The 12,138-nt window shown below is 37.0% G+C and overlaps 1 protein-coding gene across 1 annotated transcript; it reads left to right on the top strand.

Annotated features, from left to right (window-relative positions):
• Positions 1–338: 338 nt before the first annotated feature.
• On the top strand, positions 339–11,379 carry LOC129903107 (uncharacterized). The gene is made up of 3 exons (XM_055978599.1): positions 339–883; positions 4,263–4,372; positions 10,847–11,379. The coding sequence occupies exons 2-3, from the start codon at positions 4,276–4,278 to the stop codon at positions 11,068–11,070; spliced, it is 321 nt and encodes a 106-aa protein (XP_055834574.1). The 5' UTR covers positions 339–883; positions 4,263–4,275; the 3' UTR covers positions 11,071–11,379.
• The last annotated feature ends 759 nt before the right edge of the window (positions 11,380–12,138 follow it).

Below are 12,138 nucleotides of genomic sequence, written 5' to 3'. Positions count from 1 at the left end.
ACCGCCCTACTTTCAAGGTGGGGGTTATGTCTGTGTACACTCTATCCTCCTCAGACCCACGTGGTGTGATTATACTGGGTTTGTTGTTGTTATCTTACATTCTAAAGGCGACTAATTACTAGACATTCTCTAATCATTTTAGATTTTTATATTTCACACATTAAGGTAATGTTTAATAAATAATAAATGATAAATTAGAATTATTTAAAATTAAGTAAGGATATAAATAGAAATAAATAAATAAATAATGGATACTATCAAATTACTGATTTCAAAAAGTAAGAATTTTTATGATTATAAAGCTACGAAATCAAACCATTCCATATGTATTTAAAAAATAATCCAAACAAACGTGATTCAACCATACACTACCACGAAACCATTATCTAAACGAGCTGTAAATCAAGTCCCATTTCCTCACAAATCAACGCACCTCTCCTCTACAACCTCACTGTCTCTGCGTCTTCACAGACTCGCCGCCTCCACCACCACTCCACTTCGCCGTCTCCTCTCCACCGGCGAACAACCACAGCCACCACCGCAATCCCACTCCCCTCTCTCCGTCGCTCAGCCGGCGAAGACCCGAGCCACCAAACTCCACCTCTTCTTTCCCCCTCCTCTCTTCTCCTTTCCTCTCTCTATCTCTTCGCCGCTGCTCCGGCGAAGGCCAGGAGACAGCCGCCGTCTCTCTCTCTCTCTCTTCATCCTTTCCTCTTCTCTCTCTAGTCGCCGCTCCGACCGGCGAAGACCACCGGCGAACGTGGGACCAGCAAACTCCGACAAAGCAACATTCGTCGGACGTCGACAGTCCTTTAGAAGTCAAAGTTGTCGGAAATCTCGAGACCCTACGTAGGTGAAGGCAGATCTGTAAAGATTTGTCCAGGTACAACTCTTGTTATCTAAATGATGCTTCGTTTGTTTGATTCTTGGTTCGTTCATTATGTATCTGTGTGTAAACTTCGATATTTTGAGCATTTTTGTATGATCTACGTTGGTTGATTTCTGTTCTGTTCAAATGGGTTCCAATAATCCATTAAATATGCTTGTGTGCTGTTTATATTTTGTTTTCCCTCTCGAGATCGAGTTGATACAACTTTACATGATCAGCTCCGTTAATTCCAAGCTCTTGTTGATTCTCAAAATGCATAGAGACAGTTGGTATTTGGTAATTTTGGGTAATTTGATATGCAATTTGCTAATCACACAAGAATATTGGTGATTTTCGATATCCTTAACCTGATTCAATATGTTATTGTTCTAAGGTTTACTAATTTTTCAATTGTTTAACATGTTACAATACAATTCTAATTTACTTTTTGCCCGGTAACATATAATTTGTCATTTGATTACTTGATTTTAGGAAATAATTATGGTAAGATGTAATATTCCTTGATCATTTTTCCTTTTCATAGTATGAATAATTGATATTGATATTTGTTATTATTGAAATTTGAACAACTCTAACTTTGATTTCTTTGGATTCTTACTTGTTCCTATTATGGTAAATGTTACTTAATTTTTGCCTAATTGATTCTCTTTATGGGTTAAGGAAAAGACTTTTCATGAATCATGCTTAATTGATTCTATTCCCTCTTACAGTGCCCTCTATTCATCATTATATAAGAAAGGCTTCTTAGTCATTTTTAGAGATGTTTGACAACGCTGGAGATCACTGGTTGAATACACTTTGATACAATTTTCATACCACTGACACTTTATACACATCAGAACAAAAAAGGCTTTTATCACAATACTCATTGCTCTCAAGTTTTTTTTTCTCGTACTCTGGCTACTCTGTTATTGGTTTGGATTTTTGATTACTACTCTCTTGCTTATTGATAAAACTCTTATTAACCGGTTAATAATTCATACTAGAATAATTTTATTTTATGGCATAGTGTTACCTTAAGTTTCTTGCATAGTTTATATTATTAACAAAAAGGAAGCATCCGGGTCAGTTCTCATTCCCTCTCTATGTGTGCAATATTTGTTGTTTCCCAGAACTTGTTTGAGTTTCCTTGGATCTACCGTTGAATAAGTTTGTATTAGCATGGTTCTACCTATAATGCTTTATTTTTTTAGCTTATAATCAGTGATGTTTTGTTAGCCGTAGATAAGTGATCAAAACACATTTCGTATAGTGTTTGCATGTTGCTTTGGACGTCTTAGTTGGGATTGAGCATGAGTTCAAGATACAAAGAGTTCGCCTTGGTTGGGGATGGATCGTTACTTAAGAGTTTAATTTCTCTATGTCACTATTTCTTTAAAACCGTTATTTCTATTTCGGTTTGTAATAATGTTGTATTGACATGCTCTATAAATATAATAAGAACTTTGGGGGGACTGTCTTAGGGGGAGAGGGATCTATGTGCTACTTGGGTTATTATTATTATTCATGGCATGCTTATTTGTGTTAGAGATCATGCCTATAGGAGTGGTTTGTTTAAACATGTGTGTCAAAATCCATGCCATAGATATGATGCTCAACTTTAATCCTTATTTAAATGCATTTTCATATGTTTTTTGTTTAATTAAACGAAAGCGGTTTGTAGGTAGTATATTAATAATCGAGTATCGCCTAATTGTCTTTCATCACTATTTCTTTAAAATTTGTCATCTAACTTTTTCATTTTCTGAACACCTATTTGTACGTATTAAGTAATCTGCCTAACTCTCATATGTTGTTTTGTTTAATCTAAATTACCAACCATTCTGTTATTAAAAGCCAATGTTTCATAATCAGCTTTCGTATTAGAATGTGTGGTTGCTTAGAAATTATGTCTATAGGTGTCATGGAATAAATTCAGCATATTAACTATTAGATATAATATTCATAGGCCTTGATAAATAATTTTTAGCATGCTAATTGAGTTAGATGTCATATTAATAAATAATTCTGAGCATGTAAATTTATATAGCTACCATGTCTATAGGATTAAATAAATAAATTTCTCTATTAATTCTCATAGCATGCTAATTGAGTTACCATGTGTAAGGGCATAATAAATATTTTCTCTATGTAGCTACCATATGTAAGGGCATAATAAATATTTTCTCTATGTTATAGAAAATCATGTCTATAGGTCTTTATAAATATTTTAGCATGATATTATATATTGAAACCATGCCTATAGGATTTTAATGAATGTTTATTATGTTATTTTATATTGAAACCATGCCTATAACTTTTATTAAATTTTTAGCTTGTTATGTTATTTAGAAATCACTCCTATAACATTTTCCATAAATTTTCAGTATATTATTAATTAGAAATCATGTTCATAGGATTTGATAAACACTTTTAGTTAATAACTAAGATTGTCTAAAATGCCTCCTTATATTACAATTAACCTAGTAATTAAAATTGCCCTCATATGTCTAATAATTGATCTTTGGCCTCCATGATAGTCAAGTATTGCACTATGACTCTTATATTTAACTATGTATGCACACGCATAATTTGTGATGGCCTTCACAAATTACATGTGTTTTCAAGTATGTTAATAATTAATTTAGAGGCATATTTGAGACTTTATGTGCTTAACTACACATCCTACTTGTTTTGACGACGTGTCTATTTAGGAGCCATAAGATTTTCTTTAAGTCTAGAACCTCTCCTAATAGTAAATTCGATGCCTTTATACCCTGTTAAGATATATTGGGTCCTTTTGATGGGGATTATACTTCAAACCCTATGTTGTAGCTCACATGACACCAAGCGATTTGACACAGAGATACAAATGGAAGGTTATATAGCTTCTTTTACCTGTTCTACATTTAGCCAGAGCAAAATGTGAGACTCAAAAGTAGAAAAATGTTGTTGAGAAAATTTCAAATAACTTAAAAAGGATATATAACGGCTAAAACACAGGAGATCAAAGGAAATGCAAAGACTTTGTTGCTGAGCTAATATGGAAATCGTACTAACCGTGAGCTGTATATTAAGCTTCTGAACCTATATTATAAAACGATATAGCACGATGAGTATGCGGTCGGTATTTTGACCTGAGACTGAACTGTGGGAGATACTATAAACATACAGCCATGTGAGCTTGAAGCAATGATAAATCAAAGAAATTTGTATGCTTATTGCATATGCATAAACTCTGTCCATGTCTATGATGAGAATGATGTATGAAGGAAAATAGAGAGGGATTTACCTTATGAACTTCCTTTTTTTCATGAGTCAGGTTCATTTTAATTTAGTTCTTTTGTCTGTCCTCTATCAGATTATACTTCATTCTTTCTGTATTATTTCACAGGTTGACAGCAACTATGGCGGGAGTTGTTAATAAGTTCTTTATTACATCTTTGATTATGTGGGCAGCTCCAATTGCAATTTTGTACGCCTTTAACCACAACTTAATTCCTGGTGAGCTTTCCCTAATTGTTCTTTTTGGGAAAAGCTTCTCTGAAATTTTCTGATACAATTTTTTCTTGATAAAAGATTTTATTTAATAGTCTGGATTATCATGTGTGCCAGAAGTTGGTAGCCATCCTAAAGTAGCTATTGTTTGGTCTTAGATAACTAATACGTTTTCTTCTAACTAATTCATTATTCAGATACCTTGGACTGTGCCTTTCTTTTCATTGTTATTCTTGAGAACCTTTCCCTTTTCTTTTTTGTGCTTTTACATTTGATCACAGTGGTATTTCATTCGTATTCACATCAGTTTGTGGAACATGAGAAAAAATGTGACAGATTTGTGCCCATTAATGCTCAACTATGAACTGCCCTGCAGTCTTTGTTGCTTGAAATGATAATTTCTTCGCCTATCTGAGTTGATGTATCCACAGGGAACCAAAGTCCTTTCACACTTTTATATGAGTTCCAGGGACAATTATTATATGTTGGCTTCACAATATGTTCTGTCAATTGAATTAATGGGATATTGGTGAGGGTGCTGTAGTAGTCATGTTTTATGCTGATTGTGTGATTATACTGACGCCGAGCTCTACTTGAGAATATGAGAAGTTGGTCATGGTGAATAGAGAATTCTGAAGATAGTTGATCTATTGTCAAATATTCAAATGAGAAAGAAGAAATCTTGTTTGTTGGGGGTTGTAAGGTTTGGTAGATCACTCTTAAATGTGCCCCTTGCTTATATCTTAAATAGCACATCTGATATTTTTCCTTTTAAGTTATTAATTGACCAGAACATGGGATGGAGTGGAAGATGATGTAATATAGCAGGTACTTATGACAGATTTGTGACTAGTTCGCCTCCTGGCGCAGCCAAGTATAGCTGTGCTGAGCTTCTAGGATACATATCTGGGTGATTACCCAATCAAAGCTTGCTGATTCCTTCTCTATGTATTAATAGTTTTATATAACAAAGACTATCAATGAAATGCATGATACAATAGCTAGGAGTAGGGAAGTATAATATCCATGCTATGTAGACCAGAGAATCTGTCACCATTTAGAGTACTTCTAGATAATATTAGTAAGAAGTTACTGGAAACTTTCTTGCAATTATTATGAATTGAAGTCCTAAATGGATGAGTTTTTGAGAAACTTTTTGCTGATGTAATAAGGGAATCACAATAAGATATTGTCACCTTAGATTATTAAGTTGAAATTGCGAGCGGTTAGCTATCTCCTATTAATTCCCAACTTCTGCAGAATCTCTCTGCTCTTCTGACTTCTATAAATAGTTACTTTTCATCTTCTGTTTCTCCTCATCATAATCAAATCCCATTGGCAGCACTGGAAGTAAGGAATGCCATTTATCTCGTGATTGAAGACCTGTTGTATGGTCAATGGCAGATTTTTTTTTCTTATCACAAAATTAACTCAAGTCTATGTCTTATGAGTAAATTCTGTAAAATTTTGAGGTTTCTCTATGATTTGAGTACTTAAGTTGTACCAACAGTTCCACATTATCTCTAAGCACTACCCAACTCAGACCTTTGATACTCAAAAATAGCTGCCAAAGTCTACTGGTTACCTGGCAATGGAGGAAAAGATACCTGTCTGTTTCGTTGGCCCTGCCACCAAAAAAATGCATTTTGAACATAGAGACATTCCTCTCTTTATTAAACTCATGTGTCGGGACAATTTGTTTAACCACTAACCAGCAAAACACAATTACTTTGAAAGGGACCTTCAGCCTCCAGGTGTGTTTCTATAGCCGGAGCCCTTGTTGGTGTACTGAGCTTTTTAAAACCTTATATGCATATTTTACAGTTTTTTTTATCTCATGACAGTCTATCCACTTGCTCAACTGGTCCCTACTCCCTTGTTGTTGTCCAGTATCTTGAGGAATCCAGTTATTCCGATTACCTCCCAGTCATTTAGTAGTCCCCTGAAGCTAAAATTCCAACCCTGCTGGCTCTATGTTACAGCAATAGAGGCATCAGGCTGCTGTGCTTAGTAGTACAAATCGGGGAAGCTGTCTTTGAACGGACAATTCCTATCCTGACATCCTTCCAGAAAGAAGTCTTTGCACCGCACCTTTATGCTGGTGTTGGGCATGAGAGTTTTCCATAGAGTTCTGATGGATCTCCACACCAACTCCATAACTACTGCACCTGAGATCCACAATCCCTCCCAGTGTTACCAAAAGGAAAAAGCGCAAAAAAGCTCTAAGGTCTGTTGGGGCTTTAAGCGCGAAGCGCTAATAAAGTGTGGGCTGTAATGAAAAAAAACATAAAGGGAGAAAAAATACAAATATATATGTTTAGTCTAACATTAATAACTTATAAGCATGAATGACAAATATATGAATAAAGAAATTGAAAAATAATTATAACAAATTGAAATATCAATTGTTTAGTTTATCTCTTCAAAAGAGGTTCATTGGCAAGGAAAAGTATGTTTAGAACCTTGATGATGACATTGAAGTGCACATTAAGCGAGGCGAAGCGCACTCAACACGTATTGAGCTTCTCTTCAGGGCTTATGCTCGTTGTAAGCGCGCCTTTGATAACACTGATCCCTCCACCCCATAAGTCCACATATCACTTTCCTCCACATATCACTTTCCTCTATTGAAAATCTCCTAGGCCATTTCATAAGTAAGCTTCTGTTATGAAGTCTGTTATGAAGTCTTAAGTTTCTGATTCCCAAACCTCCATCCCTCCTCCTAATTGTGAGGATTTTCCATTACTCATTTCAAGTTTCCAGAAACCAAAGTGATTTTTCCTATGTGAATGACCTAAAGCTATCAACTTTGATCCATTAATGTGTAACCCGCCCAAGTTTTAGAGGGTTGGGTCAGTAATTTTTTTTATTGGGTCAATTTGGGTTATAACCCAAGGTGACCCATCTTTTTTTTATGACAAGGGAAATCCGCGGCCGCTACCTTTTGGGTGCGCACAGGGTAAAACCCCCTCCTATGCAATAACTTGTAAATCACACAGAAGAGGTACCACACATTAAGCAAGCCCAGTGCGGCGAGTTCGACCCAGAAGACAAACCCCTTACTTTGGCTGGCAAGGAGTTTCGAACTTGAGACCTCCAACATGGAAGTCCCAAGCCCAAACCACTGGATTACCCGAAGAGTAGATGACCCATCTTTTAGATGGAAGATGGGTCAACTTGGGCTACCTAATGGGTCAATTAATCAACCTGTGAAAAGTAATGCTTAAATCTTCTAATTTTCGATTCCTGTGTGTTATACAGTGTTATCAAAGGCGAAAAGCGCAAAAAAGCTCTAAGGTTTGTTGGGGCTTAAAGCTCAAAGCGCAAATAAAGCATGAGCTTTAATGGAAAAAGGCGCAAGGGGACAAAAAAATATAAATATATATGTTTAGTACAAGATTACAACAACAATAACAACCCAGTGAAATCCCACAACGTGGGGTCCGGGGAGGGTAAAGTGTACGTAGACCTTACTCCTACCAAGGTAGAATGACTGTTTTCGAGAGACCCTCGGCTCAAAAAAAGCATAAAAAAGGTTAGATACGGCTAACGAATAACGCAAATAACGAAAGCGACACAGATAAAATAGAGTAATCAAAGTATAAAAAGTAATAGAGAGATAATAATAGAAGTCAGAGCACAAGAAATTATAGTGCGCTAATGCGCCTACTAATACGGAAGAATAACGAGACTATGTACTAGCCTTCTACCCTAATATGGTTCCTCCACACCCTTCTATCTAAGGTCATATCCTCGTTAAGCTGTAACTGCTCCATGTCCTATCTAATCACCTCTTCCCAATATTTCTTCGGCCTACCCCTGCCTCTTCTAAAACCATCCATGGCCAACCTCTCACACCTCCGCACTTGGGCATCTGTGTCTCCTCTTCACATGCTCAAACCATCTCAGTCGCATTTCTCGCATCTTATCTTCCACTGAGGCCACTCCTACCTTGTCCTGAATAGCCTCATTTCTAATCTTGTCAGTCCTGGTATGCCCACACATCCATCTCAATATTCTCATCTCGGCTACTTTCATCTTTTGAACGTGAGAGACCTTAACTGGCCAACACTTCGCCCCATATAACATAGCCGGTTTAACCACCACTTTGTATAACTTGTCCTTAAGTTTTGGTGGCACCTTCTTGTCACATAGCACATCGGAAGCGAGCCTCCATTTCATCCACCCTGTCCCAATACGATGTGTGACATCCTCGTCAATCTCCCCGCTGCCTTGCATGATAGACCCAAGGTACCTGAAACTACTTTTCTTTTGGATGGCCTGGTCACCAAGCCTAACTTCCGCGCCAACCTCCTGAGGTGTCTCACTAAACTTGCACCCTCATACATGTCCTTGATCACCCTAATGTACGTCACAGGTATACCTTTAGCCTCCAAACATCTCCATAGTATCTCTCGTGAAACTTTATCGTAAGCATTTTCTAGATCGATGAATACCATATGCAAATCCCTCTTCCTCTCCTTATCCACCAGTATCCTCATAAGATGGATGGCTTCTGTAGTTGAGCGTCCCGGCATAAATTCGAACTGGTTCTCTGAAATAGACACGCCTCTCCTAACTCTCATCTCCACCACTCTTTCCCACACTTTCATAGTATGGCTTAGAAGCTTGATACCTTTATAGTTGTTGCAGCTCTGGATATCCCCCTTGTTTTTGTATAGAGGGATCATTATGCTCGACCTCCATTCTTCGGGCATCGTTGCCGTCTTAAATATGACATTAAATAACCTAGTCAGCCACTCCAAGCCTACCGAGCTCGCGCTCTTCCAAAATTCTCCAGGAATCTCGTCAGGTTCGGCCGCTCTTTCCCAGCGCATCCTACGCACAACACCCTTAACCTCTTCGAGCGTAATACTCCTGCAACACCCAAAATCGTGAAGCCTCCCTGTATGTTCCAAATCTCCCAACACAATCTCTCTGTCCCCCCTTCTTCATTCAAGAGTTTATGGAAGTACGACTGCCATCTCTGTTTAATGAGGGTCTCCTCTACCAATACTTTTCGATGCTCGTCCTTAATGCACTTCACTTGATCCACATCGTGCGCCATTCTCTCCCGTGCCCTGGCTAGCTTGAATAATTTCCTATCCCGCCTTTCTCTTCTAGTTCAGCATAAAGGCATTCAAAAGCTGTCGTTTTTGCCGTCGAGACCGGCGACTTCGCCTCATATGACCAAAGAAATTGAAAAAAATCTATGATAGAGTGAAATATCAATTGTTTAGTGTTAGTTCTTCAGAAGAGGCTCATTGGCAAGGAAAAGTTTGCCTTAGAACCTTGATGACGACACTGAAGCGCACATAAAGCGAGGTGAAATGCTCAAACACGTTTTGAGCCTCGCTTTCAGGGCTTAAGCGCGCTTAAAGCACTCCTTTGACTACACTGGTGTTATATACTGACGACGAAGCAAGAAATCCAGAAGTATGCAATATTGTAATCATCATTTGTGTCCTTTTCCCACTCTCTCCATCTCTATGTAATTTATGAGCATATATTAGTCATATAAAATCTTTACTTGTGAAGAACGAGAGAAACATAAGTCACTGTCATAATCTTTTCTCATTTTCAGTTTTAATAAGTAATAGACAGTTAATGAACTAGCTATATTTGAAACATTTATAAAAGAGATTAATGTAATGCTATATAATCAGTAATAATAATTGGGCAGAGAATAAAAAGTATTGCAGTTGAAATTTTGTAATTTGGCCACAGAATTACTCAAATCAGAACTTGTGAATAAGTATTTGGGTTAGTTTTATAATTTGGTCCATTTATAAAGAAAGAATACTCAGATTTTGTTAGGCGGGTTGGGTTATGACCCCGTTATTTTATACATATCGACCCAAGCCATATTGACCCAAATAAAATTTGGGCGAGTTGGATTATGACCTGTTCATTGACTTGACCCATTTCGACGCGTCCAAATTTGACCGAATCCGCCCGTTTGCCACCTCCAGAATGACTGGTTGATACTATTATGTAAATGTAAAGAATAAGCACTGGGTTTTAGATGGCTTCAAAGTGGCTTTTTACCACAAGTGTCAGATAGCCACAAAGCAGGACCTATTAATGCATCAATTATTTTCACCAGGATGAAAGATTTGAGAAAAGCTTTAATGCTTCATGCATTGTTCTAGAGAGAGATCTTTCAACTATACGTCTGATGGGGATAGTATGAGGTTTGGGCCTAGCTATGAAATAGTAAATAGTGTCATCGTTATCACAACTATATTACATCTAAGGTGTATTCCCCTGACGTGCATTTCTAAGTGCTGGCAACATTGTTCTTTTCTTGCTACTATTAGCACTACGATTACTATCTTCTTTTCTTGTTGCATTAGAAGGCTGATATCTTCATCAGATAGCTTACTTATTATGCTTTTCTGCACTGATATTTTTTTCCTTGGTAGTCTAAGTGGATTATGAAATTATGATTCTACACTAACCATTATCAATTTGGAACAGGTGTGACCGATATGTCTCCCCATTCTATGACATTAGTGAGTGGATTCGTTGCTGTCATATCAGTCAATGTGGTTATTGCATTTTATATTTGTCTAGCAATGAGAGAACCCTCTGATAAACACGAGCCTGATCCTAAATTCCTGGCAGAGGCCCAAGCTAGTGTAAAGCAGTTGGGGCAAAATCAAGATGCGGACTTGTCGGACTCCCGAACAAAACAAGAGTGAATGAAGCATAAAGGTAGGCCGTTACTGTTCTTGAGCACATTGGAGTTTGGACACACAAATGCCACAATTGGAAAAGAAGGCAGAAATTTCCTTTTTAAATTAGAGTACTGCTAAGATTCTTAATGGTACAAAACTTGCAGTTAACTTTGTGGGAGAAAAAGGCACAATGATAAATTTTTTGACCTGGCTGAATTATTTAAAGATTTTGATCGTTTGCAGGGAGGACTTTGTTCCTAGTTTAAGTTGGTAATGTTGGTTTGTTATGAAGTACAAAATTCCTTATATATTTGGCTTGTCCTTTATCTTCTTCCTGCAATGTTTCTCTTGTTATTTATTTGTATTTATGCTATATCTTGCGCATGAGTATTTGTTTTGTCAGAATATAAGTAATCATTTGATACTTAACAGGCTCTCTTCTCTTGATCCATATTTTTGGTTACTGTGGCTACTTGCTTTATTTTTTGTTTGTAAAGGCATGTTTTCTGTTACATTTTTCTTCACTCAGTTGCTATCTTTCTGTAACATTTTTCTTCACTGTTGTTCGTAGCTCGTTTGCATTTTTAATGAATTGTGTCCAAAAGCTGTTGGTTTCTTCTTATTATAAATCGGGAAAAGGGCCTAGATCCTACACCCTATTTAGGAAAGGTATCTCCTGGAACATAGGTCATGGTAACAAAATTAGGCTCTGGGAAGATAAATGGATTGAAACTACATACGAGTACGGGAAGCTATCCAAGGGCCTATGGAAAAAAAAAAGAAACAGGCATAATGATAAACTGTATCCTCAAAAATAATTCCTGGGACTTCTCTTGCATATCCTTCGATATCTCGAGAAACATAAAGAATTCCATAGAAAGCACTTATATACAAATGTCCTCACTTAGAATAGACACTTGTTTTTGGAACAATAGCAACGATGGAAACTTTACTACAAACAGTGCATATAGATTATACCTCTTAGATAGTAATGAAACGTCCCTGAATACAACTTACTCCATTAATTGGATATGGAAAATAAAGGTTTTAAACAAAACAAAAGATTTCATATGGCTACTACTAACACAAGAG

Source organism: Solanum dulcamara, chromosome 9 (assembly GCF_947179165.1).
Source record: "Solanum dulcamara chromosome 9, daSolDulc1.2, whole genome shotgun sequence".
NCBI lineage: Eukaryota > Viridiplantae > Streptophyta > Magnoliopsida > Solanales > Solanaceae > Solanum > Solanum dulcamara.
The sequence above is the reverse complement of the archived record's forward strand: the minus strand, read 5'-3'. Positions and strand labels throughout refer to the sequence as shown.